The sequence below is a fragment of the Anopheles maculipalpis genome, chromosome 2RL (genome assembly GCF_943734695.1).
Source record: "Anopheles maculipalpis chromosome 2RL, idAnoMacuDA_375_x, whole genome shotgun sequence".
Lineage (NCBI taxonomy): Eukaryota > Metazoa > Arthropoda > Insecta > Diptera > Culicidae > Anopheles > Anopheles maculipalpis.
Genome location: NC_064871.1, coordinates 37,909,827 through 37,929,356, shown reverse-complemented (window position 1 = coordinate 37,929,356; position 19,530 = coordinate 37,909,827). Strand labels below are relative to the sequence as shown.

At 41.9% G+C, this 19,530-nt stretch overlaps 2 protein-coding genes across 2 annotated transcripts in view; both read left to right on the top strand.

Annotated features, from left to right (window-relative positions):
* The window catches only part of LOC126567112 (synaptic vesicle glycoprotein 2B-like), a 167,565-nt gene that overhangs the window by 11,226 nt on the left and 136,809 nt on the right, over nt 1-19,530 (top strand). The window lies entirely within an intron of this gene.
* On the top strand, nt 7,146-17,182 carry LOC126559642 (cadherin-23-like). Its single transcript, XM_050215812.1, has 20 exons — nt 7,146-7,220; nt 8,038-8,248; nt 8,320-8,764; nt 10,147-10,412; nt 10,481-10,575; nt 10,656-11,480; nt 11,560-11,747; nt 11,820-12,161; nt 12,242-12,726; nt 12,815-13,027; nt 13,327-13,436; nt 13,544-13,701; nt 13,797-13,924; nt 13,990-14,099; nt 14,193-14,313; nt 15,316-15,423; nt 15,512-16,116; nt 16,184-16,737; nt 16,834-16,897; nt 16,965-17,182. Exons 1-20 carry the CDS (start codon nt 7,191-7,193, stop codon nt 17,112-17,114), a joined length of 5,208 nt encoding a protein of 1,735 aa, XP_050071769.1. The 5' UTR covers nt 7,146-7,190; the 3' UTR covers nt 17,115-17,182.

The following is a 19,530-nucleotide window of genomic DNA, read 5'->3' as shown; positions in this document are numbered from 1 at the left end:
TAAGAATAAAGTATAAAAGAATTTGTGTGGAACGTCACGCACAGTCAACATGATCTTTGCTAATAAAGTTATTTGTGAACGTTTATTTAAATTTTATTTTCATTGGCAAACACCTTAAACGAAATACGAGACAACCTTCATGAAAGTTTCTTTCAAATAAAATATGTCTCATATTGTGGAAAATAAAATGCAATAAATAATCTATGATTTACCAACAATACATTATTTGTGGCGTGTGTGATTGTTTTTATAAAAAAAACATTACGTTTTGTTCCATTTTTTAATAAAAATTGTTAATTGTTAATTTGATACAATCAAAAACTAGTTTGCAAAAGAAAAATTGGGTACATGTAGGGATGACGTACATTCCGTTGTTTCCAATAAGGTGGTTGATGTAGTTTGCAAACAAACGTAAGAAGGGAATCCTCTTACGTATGCTAATGTGACTTACAAAAGATAAGAGGAGGGAAGGGAACTTGGGGTTGTGGTTTGGGAAGATGGTTTCCATAGCTTGCATCAGTATGCTTCAAGCGCTAGACACCCTAGCGCACAGGGCAAACTTGTGCCCCAGAGTCATTACATGGGAGCAGACTAAACAGACTGAAGGAGCCCGATTCATCCTGTCAAGGAGCAGTTCGTGTGGCAACTTGTTGTGCACCAGCAAATACATGATCGAGCGTTGGTCTGATGAAAGTCTGTAGCTGGTAGGGTTTTCCAGACCCATCGCCAATCCGTGGTGACTCCATAACCACTTTTTAGTCTGGAAGTCTGTCGACCATCATTGTGACTGTAGGTACCGGATGGTATGCGAGCTGCTGAATTACCACCCGAAGGCACGGATACGTTGTGGCAATGGACCCTATATTCGGGGGATTCTCAGCACAATCAATGTGCTGAGGCCCGAATTTTAGGCATCCCTACTCAGCAACGTACCGATTCACCAGCAACGCTGTTGTGATAATGGCGGGAATGTAAAGATTGAGACCCCCACCCCCCCCACCCCCCCCCCCCCCCTCGAATGGGTGGAAGGGCCATTTGGATTAATAGAATTCTAAAACCCCCATATCTGTCCATGAGGTAAAACCTTTCTGTGGTGAGTGTTTTATTTAAAAGAAAACATTAAATTTTGTTCCATTTAACCGACTATGTCCGGGATAAGGTAAAGAATAAGGAGGAAATACCTTATCAATATAATTGTATTTTTTTTTTTCAACACAAGCGGTGTTGACAATACGGCACTGGACCGTCATATTCAATTGTAAATAAATAAATAAAATAAAAATTTTGTTCCATTCCAGTCAACAAATGGTAAGAACATTAACTAGCGCAGAAATATATTATATTTTATTCTACTAGTGGGTGGAAAACTCGCGAGCAAGAACGACTCAATAAACTATTTTTTTCCTTAAATAATTGATTTTTTTCCAAATTGAGGCAGCCATGTAGTTTTTACACCGCAAAGCTAGCAGCAATCTTGTACGCACTATCGATGATAGCACCGAGACCTTCGGACCAGTACTTCACCTTCACTGATAGCCTTAGTGCTATTGAAGCACTGAGATCTCCGAAGGCTGTTAAGAGTCAGGATTTCCTCACCATAAAAATCATTGAACTGCTTAGCTCAATGTTCGATAAGGCGTATAGGATCTCGCTAATTTGGGTCCCTTCTCATTGTAGAATTCCCGGTGAGTCTGCCTTCTCATTCCCGGCAATGAGAAGGCAGACTCACTGGCCAAAACAGGCATCCAAGAAGGCGCTTTTTACGACCGACCGATCTCGGCCCATCTCGGTTCCTTCGTTTTCTACAGCAACTTTTCCTGCGGAGACTTTTCCTGTCTGTTTTATACAGCAACTTTTCCTGTCTCGCTGGCAGAGCATGTGGAAGGCGGATGAACTCGGGCCTTTTCTCTTCTCGATCTCTCCGCAAGTGTCCCTGCGGCCTTGGTTCGATGGGCTCTCTGTAGACCGGGCATTCATACGGATGATGTCTCGACTGATGTCGAATCATTTTGCGTTGAATGCTCATCTACAGCGTATAACTCTGGCTCAGACAAAAGTGTGTGGCTGCGGTGATGGATTCCACGATGTGGATCACCTGTGGTCTTGCGTGGAATTTGAAACTGCAAGACCCTCGTTGTTGAGCGCAGTCGAGAATATCGGCAGACGACCGGGTACAGAAATTAGAGAAATGTTGGCTACCAAGGGCCTCCCCTACATGAGGACCATCTTCCGATTCGCCAGAGACAACGGTCTTGTCCTATGATTCCACATCCCAAGTATCCTTCCAATCCTTATTCGTATTCCCCAATTCCTTTTTTGTTAAATGTTTTGTTGTCTACGTCTTAAGTTTATTTTTTGTAGTGACACGGGTGATCCGATGACTGGGCAACAGCACTCGAGGGCGATTCCAACATTGCCGTAAAAGGGAGGCAGGCGTTGTCCACAGTACAGTGTTCTTTACTCCAGTCCAGCATTGACACATTGAGTTTGACAGCGTTGGCGTCGGATTCGGGGTGGTTGGCGGGTTCAGTCTCGGGAGTAGTGAAGTCGCTTTCGCTGCTGCGGGATAGAGCTTGTCGATCATCCTTTGATTGGACGTTGACTAGAGTGAGCTTGGAATGTCATTGCTGGACTGCACTGGAAAACACGGTACGCAGACAAATAAATGTTCGTGCTGTCTTAACAGTGATTATTTGTTTGTTACAGTCGAAACCAAATCACAAAGGTCAACAATAGAACGGCCACAACACCACAATAGCCGGAATTCGGATATAACCAACCGCCATCATTACAATAGCCATAACAATAGTACCGGACCATCAAAACGCACATCATCCACCAATACATCATCATCATCATCATCATCAGCATCATCACCATCACCACAACCATAACCGAGTATGCCCGTGATAAGGCAAATAATAAGGAGGAAATGCATTATCAATATGTGAAAATCTACTCAACACAAGCAGTGTTAACAATACGGCGCTGGACCGTAACAATCAATTGTAAAAAAATAAATAAATAAATAAATAAATAAATGTTATCTATGATTCTTATTTTAATCTTCAACCTTTACTGTTGTGCCTTCAGCACATAACAAATCGTGTTTTCAAGATGACAAGGTTTTGAAAAATAATTAACACTTGAGCAAAATTTCTAAAATATGATTGTAAAAGATCACTCAAAGATCTACGAGAAAAGCGAATCTAAATAATACTAAAAAACTGGATAGTTTGAACGCTTGAATGTTTGCCAAATTATTGGTTCATTTCATATGTATCATACGTGATGTCTTATGTGTGGCGAATGTCCATTAATATTACTTTTGAAAAATACTTGCTCTGCTGAAAAATACTGCTAAATAAATAGAGAATATAGTTACCAAATTCAAATTCAAAATCTAAATAAAAGAATGATTTTTCATCAAGCCTTTGGTATTCCTTTTCGTACTAAAACTAATACCTAGCGCGCCAACCCAAACGCGCATAACTTATCCTTCCACTGGAAAGTTCCGCCTTTCTACTGGGATACAATATTCTACGAAAACTATGCCACCACGGCAACCTTAAGCAAAACAAAAATTCACTCCTGAAATGGTGAGTTGGGCATCAATGCCTAGAATTCTAGCTTCAAGTGGGCTGCCTTCCCATATCTCGGAAAGAAATTAAACTCAAAAGTTCAACCCACCACCTGCACAGCGAAACTTATGTCATGCTCGTTTCCTCAAGAGCCAGGACTTTTCGGTTATTTGGGATTCTTGAAAAGGGCCTAATTGGAATGTGCGAAGAGCGCCATCGTCAACTGGCGGTACGGTACAGACAAAAGCATTTCTTCCATCGCACTGTGCCGGGCAAGCGTTGGGACGTTTATCGGAGAGTGCATGAGCTGTACGAACCAAAGCAACACCCCCTGCCCGATCGATGATGGTACGTTCGCCGTGGATTTGATGTGAAAAGAAGGCGCTACCCAGATTCTTGCTATCCGTCACATATAAAGGCGGATGTGAACGTCAAGTGTCACTGACGCGTCGACAGACGCTCACAACGCGCAAAGGGTAATTCAATTATTCGAATGCTTGAGATTAATTGAGTTTGACTGTCGGGACGGCCAAATTCATTCGTTGTTTCATGCTCTTAGAATGAAAACTTAAAACAAGAGTTGAAATTAAAATGAGTTTTCTGAGGGAATGCTGAGACGCTAAGAGGTGTGATGTTATTTCACGGAACGGGGAGGTGGTGTAACTTTTCTACTTAACGATACCACCCATCGTAGAATGGTCTGCTTTGGCCGGGTTTGCGGATGTACAAAACAAAGGTAAGTGATTTAATAAGATAATCAGACCCAATTATAATGGCACTGGACAAACTAAGCGCTGGTTAAGCATCCTTTGAAACCATTGGCCGATCGTTGTGGTACGTAGTAGATACCTACCCTAGGTAATGTCATAGAGTTTACTATTTGGACTACAAAGAAGGGTATGATGATACGTTAGTTAACTCGTTTCAAGTATGATTGCTATAAAGAAATCTGATCTAATTTTGTTTATATTTCACTACGGCTCCAAACGAAATCTGAGCTAATGATGTAAATGAAACCGTTTTCAAGTTATTATTTTAATTCAAATATTACCAGTGATAAAAATGTATTAAGTCTAGTAGTTCTGAACGATTAAAAATTGAATCTAATACTGGCTTTTTTGGCCTGAGAGGATAATGTGTTTAGAATAGCTTTTAATCATTCAATTGACGTAGAAAGGCCTGTCCATTCTATAAAATAAAATAATTAAAATATTATAAAAAAACTTATAAAATAATAAGAAATATAAATATAAAATATGCAAATATAAATTTAAATAAAAATTAAATGAAAATAAAAATTATTCATTAAAGTCAATTAATCGAGCATGTCCGGGATAAGGCAAAAACAGGAAGGAAATGCCCTGGTAATCTTGTTCATACGCATAGTCATCACATGTTGTATAGACAATACGGCGCAAGCCGTAATACTTTTAAAAAAATAAAAAAATAAGAAAAGTAGATTTATCATTATTTTTAAAAAAATTTATCGTTTAAATAAGAATGAAAACATACAATAAAAAATCATAATGCACTTCGCTAAATATGGTTTCCTCACCCTAGACCGAGCAGAAATGATCACGATTGAATAGTAAATTGTTAGGCGAAATAAAACAAATACATGCATAAATAACATAAACATAAATACATACACATCAGTCGGAGGAAATGACTACTAAAATCACCTGTAAACACCCTGTCGAGAAAAATCACGACAATATGGCACGCCTGTAATAATAATAATAAATAAATAAACAGGCAATCGACAGTACTTGATCGTGTCCTCTTGAAAGGAAATGTGCTGCAGACTTAAATATAAATTACTGGGAATATAAATTCATATCTAACTTCCCTGATATTACTTAGCAAGACTTTGTGTGATTTCTATCGGTAGCAGCATTCCATTCAATAGAACGAATTGTAACCGTTTAGTGTACACTGCTCTAAATCATGGAGACGCCCAGTGGCTGACCATGTCAATAAATTTATCGCCCTCAGCACGTCCTACATGCTCCTAGGCACCGATAGCGTACACTCAACTATGATCCACTTCTTCAAAAAATTCACCTTTTGAATGAAAATCTCGGTAGCTATTAATAATTCGTTTTCCTTTGGATGGAATATTCTTGCAATGTTCTCTAAAGAGAAGTTATTCAGCCCCCGCGATCGATGGCATAATTTATCTTAATTGATAAATTGAGATTGAGACTTAATACACCTCGATGTTCGATATTTGACCTAAAACCGAATTCTTTTTTTTTTTCAATTTTATGGTGAAATGAGTCAAAAAGATTTGATAGAGAATTTAAGGAATATTCCCGCCAAAAGTCAAAATAAATAACTGCAAGAACAAATTGATGAGCTGTATAAAATCTTTCTTATTGCTTATATCGTCACGACTGGAGTTCTGGAACTCCACCTGATCTGTTCCTTCGTAGTGAGAACTGACTATCCAACTAATCATGGTATTAGCAAGCCAAATAGATCGAAAAGAAGATGTTGAAATCAACATATGTCTAGTAAAGGTTGTCTAGTAAAAATCATTTGCAATCACATTAAATTAAATTACTCCAAACTTTTTGCTACAAAGATAAATCCTTATGTACTGTCTTAACTTTCAAAAGATCATGGGCAAGAACAATGTGAAAAGAATTATAATTATGAATCGTTTCATAACGAGCTTATTAGCAAGGATTGGTTTGGTAAAACTTATACTCCTGCTAATTGGCCTGCCGCAAGTGCTGTTTGTTGAAAACTTTAAATAAAAGCACATTTTCGCGGAGTGCAAAAGAAAAAAGTGCCCTAGAGTATCTTAATGGCTATTGTTGGTGATGTACTTTATGCATGCTGGGATCTACTATCACGGGCAATTAGTTATCACCGCATTTAACTGCATTCCAGCCCGCATTTCACGCATTCAACAACCGCTTTTATTAAAAATAATACATAGTGTTCGAAACACAGCTGGTTGTTGGTTTCTTAATTGGTAAAAAAATGGCACGTCGGCAATGGAAGATATTATTGCTCTGATATCAAATTGCCGTATCAGTACGAGATGCATCTTTTCCTAGTCAACATAACTTCCTATGACCCATCAGCAGGGGAAATAAGGCACAATTGAGCTTGTGGATGATATGAGACAAAAATACACACACACACATAAACTTTCTCTTTCTTGCCCTAGCACTGCTGTATGGGTGAATCTTCAAACTAAACTTACCTCTGCACCATCTCATCATCTGCAGCAAGTAGCGCCAAGTATTCGACAACCAGCGTCGTTATCTTATCTTGTAGGAGGCTGTTTTTAATAGTGAAAAGCAATCGACGTTTCTTATCACCGATAGCACGGATGTTATCTAGCGGCCTCTTGGGGGAAGAGCAATCGATGGCAATCGAGTGAGACCATTAGAGCCAGCAGTCGAAACCTGTCTTTTGCAGGCACATGATTAATCGTGAACGAAACCTTCCCGGAGGGCTCTCTGTGTTTGTAAGAAAAGAAGTGTTGCTTGTACTATTTCTACGCCCCAGTGCTCAGTGTTCAGTGCATCAATTTACTGTAATCAAATTGTGTTGCTTGTCCCACATTAATGTGAGCAGTGCGTGTGCGTAGCAATGAAATGTGGTAGTAGCTATTCCGACATGGTAATTTCCCAATGTGCTTTAGAGTAATGTGATGTGGGTTGCTGAAAGGAAAATAAACTCTCAAGTGAAATTCTTTCCAAGTTACTTTACGATTTTATATGGTTTTTCGAATTTAACCTAAACAAGTGTTGTTCATTGGTGTAATTTCGTGCAAAAGCTATTTGTAAATTAAGCCATTTGATGAAACATTTAGGTTATCATCGATAACCGACAACCAGAAACCGTAGATCCGGGTGACTAAATGGGTGACTACTAGCCAGTGGGCACTTGAAAGTATCGGTCTATTGTTGTACGGGTTGTTTTCTTTATCACAAAAAGCCAGCAATTGACAGCAATCTTTACGACCGTTCGCTTCCGCCTACATGTATCAAATGCAGTGTGATAGGACGCTTCTTTGGATTGACCGTATCGCTTGAATTGGGTTTGCGAATTCAAGCATCTTGAGTTCACTGATGAGCCAACTCCTCCTCGGTAAAGCTATCTGGTGTATGTGTTGTGCCAGTTGTTCGACAATATATCTCTTCATCATTTGAAATATCTGATCATTTCGATGTCATATGTCACTCACACAGTGATTGATGAAAACCGTCACCGTCGGCATCGCACAGGTGGCAGGCGAGTTGCCGAATGATATACAACGAATAAACATGACTTTAACAGCATGTTTTATGTCTCCTTCGGTAGTTTTACCCGGTGGGTCGCATAAATAAGATTAAAGCGTTTCATGAGCATGTGCGCCTTTGTTTGTTTGCGTAAATTAACAACCACAACCCCCCCTCTCAACCATCTCTAATTACCTTCGCCGACTGTTTTACAGTGGTCGGCATTGTTGTGGTCCGTACTGTTGATGCTGCTACTCCCCACAGCAGTAGAGGTACACGGTCAGCAGTGGGGTGAACCGAAGTTTGAAACGGATAATGCGGAAAACATATCACTGGCCGCGTTCGACGGCACGCTGCTGCAGCAAGATGTATGGATGGTGGAAGAGATACAACCACCATTCGTACTGCTGTGCCTCAACTACCAAGGTAAGTAGCAACCGAGCATCATTAAGCAGCGCCAGATGGGCACTCACGACGCGGGCCACGCTTTTCTTCAGGACCACCCGAACCCACCATAAGACAGGCGCCTGCCAATCTCGAGGTAGAGCTGAAGCGGGCAAACGATGGCCGCTGGTGTATCTACATCAATCGGCGCCAGGACTACGAGGTTGACAAGCGCAGCAACATCATACTTTTAGTGGTGGAAAATCCCGCCATACCGTACACCATTTTGGTGACGCTGGTAAACATTCTTGACAATGCTCCCGTCATGACGGCGGAAGGCAGTTGCGAAATTGAGGAGCAGCGCAACGATTTCGTTTCCGACTGTTTGTTCAACGTGTACCACGCGGATGGGTTCGAGGTGAACGGGATCGGCAATTCAAGCACGAACGAGCTGTCGTTTGCGATCGACGATGCGTCCGGTGCTGGGGAACATTTTGAGTACGTGGTCGCAGCTAAAACGCATCCCCAGCCGAATTATAACAAGCAGTACAATTTGAAGTGAGTATCCTGAATGACAGTGTTATAGAAAGGTGAGCAAAAGTGTTTGCAAAACGTGCTGCAATTGAGTCGAAAGTGATTATCAAGTCTTATACTATAAGTGATTTCTTGTAAACATGACTACATTGCTTAGAGAAGGGGTCTCCTAACATCAGTCTTGTGCGATAAATATCGGCTAATAGGTAGACAAAACCGACAAAAGATTGAAATAAATGTAGTGGAAACAGATTAAAATAGACTGTTCATTTAAAAATGTTTGTTTAAGGTAGTGAAGAGTAAAAATAAAGTAGTCGTCCAAGTTGAACACTAGCTTAGCTTGCGATTTATACTATACTGCATAGAGCTATACTGTAATTTTTAACTATGGTTGTTATTAATGCCATACCAAAACTGAATGACAACACAGTGCAATAACTTTTACTTGAAAGTATCCGGATATCCAACGATTCGCTTATTATGTATTTAACTAACAGAAACAAAGATCCTTCTAAACTTGTACCTGGCAAGCGTTTTGTCAATTTAAAAAAAATTCTATCAGTCAAACTGATGTTTAATTATAAAATGATTAGCTGCTGAGTAGGACAATTGTTTCTGGGGTCCGTCTTGATATATCAACAATGTTGTTCGAGGATGGTTATTATTCCAAAATTTAAGACTGCATTTTTAAACTAAAAACGTATATGAAATTAGTTTTATAAATATATCTTTACACTGTCTTTCTAAACTTTCGACTTGTTCTTCTACAAAATAACATTTTACTTTAAAATGCCTATGGCATAACCTAATGGGATGTTACAGGATACAGTATTAATTAATGTTTCCTGTGTACAACCATAAACTACATTGTATTTATCTCCTCAGTAAAGCCTTTCACAAATTCCACGTATGCACTTAAAATAAAATTATGCACTACTCAATTAAATACTCTATTTATCACTATTTATACACATATTCCTCAACAATTCAACATGCTAATTAAACACACAGTAATTAATATCATCGTACATTCTAGTCAATTTCTCTGAACGTGTCTATCCAAGAAATGGCTTTGATCTAGGTTTTATCGTAAGCTACGTTCTAGTAATGATATTGGAGTAATAAACCTAATTTTACGCACGAATTTCCTTCATTAGCTACAAAAAGCCTTGTGGCGTTCTAAACATAAGCATTTGTCATTTAATATTTGATGATGGCGTTTATTTGATGCATGGTAATTTCCAACCATCCAAACTCAAATCCATGCTGCGCCTATTCTTGGGAATTCAAATGGAAAATAAATTGTAAGGGTTTTAAAAAAATTCTACTAAAATTTCGTTGTGTTTTCAAAAGCACACATGCTTGCAAGAAGAAAACTAACGCACTTTAAACAATCATATTTACAGAATTAAAAAAGCATTAGACTACACTGAGAAGGCGATTTTCAACTTCATCACCACCGTGTACGATCTCGACAGAACACACTCGTTCAGCATGAGTACGATTGTGCAGGTGCGCAACGTCGATAGCCGGCCACCAATCTTTAGCCGACCGTTCACCACCGAACGCATCATGGAAAAGGAAATGTTCCAAACACTCGTGATCGCCATCGACAGAGACACTGGTCTGAACAAACCGATCTGCTACGAACTTACGACCAACGATCCTAAATGTATGTACTCTGCTTTTTTTTTACAAGCGGCATTTTCTTACGTTGAATACACGGTTCATTTATTATAGATCAGAAATATTTCGAAATTGGACAAACTGATGGTCTGCTAACTGTGCACCCTATCGATCGCGACGCGGAACAGAACGAGCTGTACTCATTTGCGGTAGGTCTAATTCGAGTATTTTAATCACCCTGAGTACATTTTTAGCATACGTTTGCTTAAAAACTATCTCCAACCCATAGATTATAGCCTACAAATGTCACAACAGGCTACTAAACACATCCAGCGAAGGTGCAATTATTTTAGAGGACAAAAACGATAATCTGCCCGAGATTGCTATGTACCCGGTGGAGCTCCAAATTTGGGAAAACACCATAATGGAGCTAGAGTTCGATCAATTTACAATCAACGATCGGGATCTAGGTGAACATGCACGGTACGAAGTACGGTTGGCAGAAACGGTAAACAGCATACAGCAACCAACGACTTCCTTTACAATAATCCCAGAGAATGGTTACCAGCTGGTATCGTTTACAATTAATATTATCAACGCTGCCAAGCTGGATTACGAGTTGCCTGAGCGACAAACATTTCTGCTCCACGTAACCGCCCAGGAGCCGATCGAACCTGCCCACCAAAACACTCAAACTATTACGATACGGCTTCGTAACTGGAATGACGAGGTGCCAAAGTTTAGTCAGGAAATCTATGAATCTAGCGTGCTAGAAACGGTCGGCGCCGACGTACGGTTGGTAACGGTCACCATTACCGATCGTGATATAGACGACAGCATCAAGCTAATCGTTTTGGGACGTCTGTCGGAAAGTTTGGCAGTCGTACAGTTGCCAGTCGGTACCGATCCGATATCCGGTGATCCGATGTATCAATTTGATCTTACCACCAAACGAGCAGACATTTTCGACTACGACATTGCGCAGGAGGTGATCGTACAGCTGCAGGGCGAGGATACGCTGAGGACCGAGAAAAATGAACCAATTCATCAGATCTTTTCACAGCTGACCATTACCGTGCTTGATGTAAACAACAAACCTCCTCAGATTACTTTGGTATGTTAGCTTCGGAGTCATTTGGTGTTGCAATATTAGTTATTTCTACATGTAAATGTTACTATTGGCACTGTTTTAGCCTCGAGGTACGATGCACATTTTGGAAAATTCTGTCGCCGAAAGTGAGGTTATTATTGGTGAGGAGCAAGTCGCACAGATTATCGGCACGGATCCAGATACGGAGGCGGAGCTAGTATTTAGCATCGATTGGAGCAGCAGCTATGGCACCAAGAGTGGAGTTCGTGCGAAACCTGAAACTTACGAAAAGTAATCTTTTTTACTGACTATCATTTTCTATTTAACAATAATTAATTTTATTCATAAATTGACCGCTTTTAGCTGTTTCTATATACACGAAGTAAAGGTAAATCGACAGCGAACCGAAGCAACCATAAGGGTGAATCCGGCTTTCAATCAGGAGGTAGATTACGAAATGTATGATACACTCTTCCTGACGATTCGTCTTGTCGATCAAAATCAAACCATTATGCCCAACATGGTAGAAACGGTGGTTGCGATACAAATTGACGATGAGAATGATAATCGTCCCTTTTTCGATGAGGACACACTGACGGTGGTACGATCGGTGCGGGAACAATCCGATGCTGGAGTCACTATCGGCAACATAATAGCGTACGACATTGACGGACCAGGCAATAACGAAATGACCTTCACAATGGAGTAAGCAGTAGCCGGTCAGGAGGAAGAAGAAAAACCCTCCCCTTAATTCTGTTTTGTTTTTTTCTTCCCAATCTCTACAGACCCTTGAATCCTGCCCACAAAGACTGGATGGATATCGATCAAAACGGTATCATAAGAGTTAAAGCGGCACAATCGATTGATTGCGACATACCACCGATCGAGTTTGTGATGCAGAATGTTACCGTGTCGGATTGGAAATGGGGAAGTTGGCACGTTTTCCAAATTGATCTGATGGATACGAACAACAAGCAACCTTATCACGATCCGCTCCCGAACGATGGTCAGGTGTATAAGTTTGAAAAAATACCCTCCAACACCGAGATAGTGTTGGTGGAGGGTAAGGACCACGATCGTGATGTACCATTCCATACGGTATCGTACGAGATCAACTATCGTGATTTCCCGCAGCTTCAGCGGTACTTCGAGGTCGACAGTACCGGCCGGGTGTACGTGAAGGAAAACAACGATCTGCTCGATCGTGATGGTGGTTTGGAAAGCATCATGATCAACATCGTCATGGTGGATAATGCAGGAGGGTTTGGCAGTAAGTAAAAAAAAAATGATGAGTGTTGTTAAATGCCACGAAAAACACTTATGACAAACTGGCGCCCTTTTCTGTCTTTGCAAAACAGTCCAAAATCGTGTATCGACAAACATTCGCGTCACGCTGCTTGATATCAACGATCACTACCCGGAACTTCCTGAGCTATCGTCAGACGAGTTGGAAATATCGGAAGACAGCAAACAGGGGTACACTATACGGCCAGACTTTGCTGCAGTTGATCTTGATGATAAGGAAACCGCGAATGCTAAGATCAATTATTATGTGCGACAGATTTTACCAGGTATAGTTTTTACAGATCTGCCAGAAGGTAAACTTTCTTATTCAAAGTATGTTCCATCGATAAATTTTAAGTTTTTCGTTAATTTTAACAAAGAGATAAAAAATCATTTTGCGCTCAAGAACAACGTTGAACGTTCTAGTGGCGCGATTGCATGGAATTCTGAAACATCCTTCCAAAAGTCAATAAATTCAAAAGCATTATTTTAAATGGCATGCGATACATCTGAATGTCGCATCATCATTCATAAACAGTGCCCGAACGTTGATACTGACAACGTTAATCCTTTTCGCCATCAATAGCACGGGAAACGGAAATATTCTCCCTGGAATATGTGGACGAGTACAGTGCCGCACTAAAAGTGGCACAGGACTTAAAAGGTTACCACGGAACATGGACTCTAAAAGTAGAGGTGGGTATTTGGTCGAGCTGTTATCTATATGCATCAACAGCCCGTAACACATTAACCCTTTACGTAACACACAAAAAAAAACACGATATTTTTGCTTCTCCTTACAGGCATGCGATAGAGGCATTGAGTACAATCCGATTATTGAGCTTCCCGAACCAGCCGAAAGCAAATGCAGGACGCGTGATTACGAGTTGGTGGTTACACCGTTTAATTACAACAGTCCCACCATCACATACCCGACCCGGAATGCACAGATTCGGCTGAAGTAAGCTGCTGCCAGTATGAGGCCGCATTTTGAACAAAGCGATAAGTCGATTCATGGCAAGTTTTTCTTTTATTTTTTTGCATATTATCATAAAGATACGAATCATTAAAGAATGGTAGCCCGCTGGTCGATACGAATGGATCTAATTTGCCGAATTTTGTCGCGGTTGATGATGATGGTGGCATATATGGTGACGTTACGTTTTCCCTTCGCAGCACCAACGGTAAGCGGCAAATCATGCAAACAAATCAAATTGCTCGCTCACATTAATGAACCGATTCTTCGCAGATAACGACCGAGACCACGAGGTGTTCCGGGTCGACAAGCTGGACGAGAAAACTGGCCGGCTGGTGTTGGAAAATGAGCAAGCCGTGCTGGCGTTTCCGAAAAATTACAGCGTACGTACACACAACCATTTTACATCGAGCCGAATGCCGGTAGCGATTCTAATGCCAGCATCGCAATTATTGACACACAATTCCGTCCCTTAGCTTACCGTGATTGCCAGAGATGGGGGCGACAAGCAGTCGGAAACTACGATCTACATCGTTTTTATCAATATGACGGGCGAACCGGCCTTCCTACAGCCGACCTTCGATACGGATTTTACAGGTAATGGCTGCTGCTGGACTAACAAATTGGGTTTTGAGCAGCTGAAACAAGACAGTTAACTGAATTGTTAATTTTAAAAAATGACATACTTCTAGAACGTATTATGTTCACTTTTAATGTGGTGCGGTAATTATTTATGAAAAAAATATTTGATATTGGATCGATATTTTACAATCGAATATCGATATTTTACACTAATGAATCCTTATTCAAATTTAATAATTTGATACTAATTCATCAGGATTCTTTTTGGCTTAAAGACCTTCTAAGGTCACGCCGGCCATCGAATGGCTTACTAAACTGCCGATACCTGTCTTGTCCTGTCTTGTCCTGTCCTGTCCTGTCCTGTCCTGTCGTTAGAAGACTTCAATCTTTCCTAGCAATAGTGGTTGATGGAGCGATGCTTTGGTGCTTGTCTTTTGCAAGATCAACTTTCCGTTAATAAGAGCGTACGAAAGGCAACAAAAACTGCTAAAATACGTAAAATTTGCTTCACAATCGGATCAAAAGTTCGTATGAGCTCACACAGCATTATTCAGAAGTTCTCAAAATCTAATGCCTTCCCTGTAATAGTTTCACTTAGCTTCACTAGCTCAACGTATATCAAAGCTAGCAGATCCTATCCCTATTCCTTGCCGCAATAGGGACAATTCCCGAGCTTCACTTCCATGGAATTCTGTGCATAGAATTACCATTTTTCGCCACACAGCTGTCTAGGTGCTTTTCTGGCAAATATGTTGCCTTGTAGTTATGACATTCATGATCAATTTAAATAAATCACTACCTCATACCTCGTAAAGACACATCTTTTGTGAAACACGTCAGAAGCAAGCATATTCACTTGTACCTTGTAGATAGTATGTACGGTAAACAGTTAGATCTTTAGCGATACCAGCCTAGCCAATGGATAGTTTACTGAAGCCGTTTGCTTATGCTAAAGTGTTACATACATCAAAAGACCTACCTCAAACTAATCAATAAATGCTTTGCTTAATTTCCCAGAAAATGAAGAGGGTCTGGACGAGCGTAGGCAACTTCCATTCGCTGAGGATCCCAAGAACGCTGGCCTGCCGCCAGGCGCACAGACTAACGTGTTCTACTTCATCGACCGTAAGCAGCGAGGACAACGAGACTTAAATTTCATCCGCACGCTTTTGATTCCAATTTTCCTTTAATCCTATCGCCGAACCCCGAACAGAGAAGTACGGCAACGCGAGCCACCTGTTTGCACTGGACCCGGAAACGAATGTGCTTCGGCTGGACCAGCTACTCGACCGGGAAGAGATACCGTCTCACGAAATACGAATCGTCGCTACCAATAATGAGAACGGTCCACCGGCAACGCTCGTCGACTCGTCCCCCTCGCTGCTGGTTGTCCGGATCAAGGTGAATGACGTGAACGATAATCCGCCGGTATTTCAGCAGCGCTTTTACGCGGCCGGTATCACCACTAACGATCGGGTACCGAAGCCACTGTTTCGCGTGTACGCTGAAGATCCGGACGAGGATGAAATTATCCGGTACGAGGTGGTGAGCGGGTCGGAACAAGCAGAAGGTGAAAATCTGCCATCCGACGCCTTGCCATTCCGATTAAATCCATCCACCGGGGAATTGACGCTGATACAAAAGGTTCTGCCGAACCAGAAGGGACACTATCAGTTCACCATTATTGCGTTCGATAAGGACGACACGCACAACGACACGGTACAGGCGAAGGTGTACATCGTGTCCGAATCGAACCGGGTGACATTTGTCTTTTTGAACAGCGTCGAAGAGATAGATCAGCCGGACGTGCGAGAGTTTGTAAGACCATCTTCCAAGCGTCTTCCTCCATCCCACAATAACCATTCCATTTTTATTACGATTTTAGCTTACCGATCATTTGACCGCAGCGTACGGTATGCAGTGCAATATTGACGATATCGATCAGGCGTTAGAGAGTGAGCGGCAAGGGGGTTCCAGCAGCAGCGCCCTGACGGACGTCCGGACCCATTTCATCCAGGACAATCAGGCGGTGGAGGCAAGCCGTATACAGCAGCGTTCCTCCGATCGTACCTTCGTCACCGAATTGAAGGCCACCCTCCGTCTCCGCAACCTTTCCCTGCAAGATGTACCACTGACGCCGGAATCGTTGACCGAGGCCGACGAAACGTTGCAGATAATCCTGATTGTGGTATCGGCGGCTCTAGCCGTACTGTGCTTGATTTTGTTTGTGGCATTTTTCATCAAGATTCGTAGCCTTAACCGACAGCTGAAAGCACTGTCCGCCACGGACTTTGGTTCGATTTCGTCCGAGCTGAATGGGAAACCGGCGCGCAACGTTCCTACGACGAATATCTTCTCCATCGAAGGATCCAACCCAGTGCTGAACGATAACGAGTTCAATGGGCGTATGGGCGGTGGCGGAGTTTACGATGATCTTAGGTGAGTTAGAAACAGCAGATAGCAGTTAAACACGATTAACTTGCATTCTCGGGTGTGATACATCCAATGCCACTGCATTGTCCCTTCCCTCGATAGCCTTCAATCGGAAGAATCAGATTTCAACGATATGGACCGGGACATCTTCTCACCGAAGCGTAAGGTAAGCCTGTACCACAGAGTGCAGAAGATAACAATTGAATATGCTTCGGCTGCCTTTTAATTTCCAGGAGAGTCTCAATCCTGCCTTCCTGGAACATTTGCGCCAGCGCTCGTTAAATCCAATGGCGAACGGTATGGACAAGAGCATCGAAATCGTGGAAGGTCCTAATCATAAAAAACTGGACGAAACCGACGACGAGCTGTCCCATCGGTTCTAATGGCGTCAATTCGAAATGTTAACTGGCTTGTTTTGCTGTATTAATTTTAGCTGTAAATACGCTTTATTTTTATTATTGGATAAAATTGTAGCTTAATGTTTGTGGCCTCAACCGGCATAAAAGAACTGTAAAGGCACGCACGATGTTTCTCTAATCACTGCATCGTCCACTACAAATGATGTCAAACAAGTTAGAGTGTGTTTTTATGTGCGAGAGTTATATACGAAACATGAAATGAGTTTTGTGTCTTTTGATGATACAACGAATTTGCGCCGCAATGCTTAACTGCCTGTTAGGTTAGGTTCGGCTGTGACAGGGTTTTTTTTAATAAAGACGACGAACGAAGATTAAATGGACTTTGTGGTTCGCTCTGCGAATGTTTTTTATTCCCCATTCTCCTTGCCCATTTCATCCTTTCATCTCTTTCAATACTGTTCAAACGATCCGAAATAGTGTTGCTAGGCCTCTTCTTGTCCCAAATGGGGGGAAAATATAAAATTTATGTAAATTAAAACGGATACTTCGCATAGAGCAGAAGATAAAATATGGATCTATCTATGCCCACACTAGCATCGGGTTGCAAGGGACGGGATGTTTGCCTGGTTGGCGAATTCGATGCCCGATTATTTCAAAGGAACAACCCCCCCGGGTTATCAAAGGTTCGTTGACTAGTTGGGTCTTTATTTTTCGTGGAATATTCGCTTCCCTGCAAAAGACGCAATCACGATACGCACAGGCACAGCCAGCTGCATATAAAGTGCCTGATTTCAATTTGAAGTACATGTACATTAAAAAGTTATGTAGTTATGTATCCTTTTTTGTCAATGTTTGAAAGCATGTGTGTATAATGTCATAAATTGATACTAAATTTTAATAATGTAATTACTACTAATGGATCGTGTACATAACAACCACAAGCATGTAATAGACTTTTATCTCTCATTTCATTCAGCATCATTTCATGAACCGTGCAAAAGGTTCGTTTGCGATAGGATACAGCTTAGATAACTTTTTACGATTAGAAATAGCAGCCAATCGGGTTTCAGTTGCTATATTTTAACCAATAGAAGGCTTCAGAATCCTGATAAATCTTGCTGCTCTTATCATGGAATGACACGGCACCAAATGCAAGCTTGTAGGGCGATCCAACTACGTAGTGAATAATTTTATGTCCTAGTAATTAATACTACTATCTAAAACATATATAGCATATGAATGATTATCCGAGCAGATGTTGGTGGTGCCTGTTGTTAAGGCGACAGTGGCAAAATCGGGGTACAAACCCCATCTGGACCATTCCTCCCTAATGAGGACTGACTATTCAACTACCGGTGCAGCATTAACCTAGGGGCGGAGATGACGAGGTACCTCCTCCATCCCTGGACGGAGTTATCAGCGCCATCAAACAGCCTAAATGTAACAAATCAGCTAGCAGCGATGGGCTGGCGGCCGAACTGTTTTATGTTGTTAGGATTTGGGAACAGGAAGAATTATCGAACGTGTGGAAACTGGGTGTCGTACACACGGTGAACAAAAAGGGCGACAGGATGGACTGTAATAACTTCCGGGCCACCACAGTCCTTAATGCTGCCTATAAGATTCGGGCAGTGCGAGCAGGGCGTGTGGCTAAGGTGAATGAACGACGTGCAAGCTGAGCTGTTTGGCGGTGCAGATATCCTGACAGCACCGGGTTGGGAGAGAGGCCTTACAAGCCACCCCAAGAAAACAAATAACGCAACGAAAAGTTAGCAACGGATATTACCGCAACGGACCAATCGATACAGACCCCCACAAGGAAAAAGGACTTACGATTGGAGGCTCGGAAACTGGAATTGTAGATCCCTTACATCTGATGAAAGCACCTGACTCCGGTTAGATAAGGTTCAGGCCCGCGGCTTCGGGATAGTAGCACTTCAGGAGGTGCGCTGGAAGGGTACAATGGTGCGCCAGTACCGTAGCAACTGCGCAATCTACCAAAGTGATGGAGAAACGCGTGAGCTCGGTGCGGCGTTCATGGTGCTAGGTGCGATGCAACAACGGGTGATCCCACTCCCACTGGAGTATGATCGTTGCCCACAACATGATGTGAAGATCGTCATCGGAGACCTTAATGCTCAGGTCGGACGGGAGGAGGCATATAAACCAACAATTGGAAGCTTCAGCGCTGACAAACGACAACGACCTCAGGCTTATCCATTTTGCATCTTCCAAGCGCATGAGCAGTCGCAGCACCTTTTTCCAGCACGCCCCTCGGTTCAGCTACACCTGGAGATCACGACTACAAACCTATTCCCAAATCGACCACGTTCCTGCACGTATATTTCCTGATAATAGTAAAGCTGCGGCAGAAACTCTCCGTGGTCAACAACCAACGGAGCAAGCCTACCCCAAGGCTCAATCTGGCAATCGGCTGAGG

Bases quoted from the DNA above. Each gene is read 5' to 3' on its own strand.
- LOC126559642 (XM_050215812.1), top strand. From the start codon at position 7,191: ATGAAATGTGGTAGTAGCTATTCCGACATG. The intron at 7,221-8,037 runs GTAATTTCCCAA...ACTGTTTTACAG, and splicing joins GTAGTAGCTATTCCGACATG to TGGTCGGCATTGTTGTGGTC. The intron at 14,100-14,192 runs GTACGTACACAC...TCCGTCCCTTAG, and splicing joins CGTTTCCGAAAAATTACAGC to CTTACCGTGATTGCCAGAGA.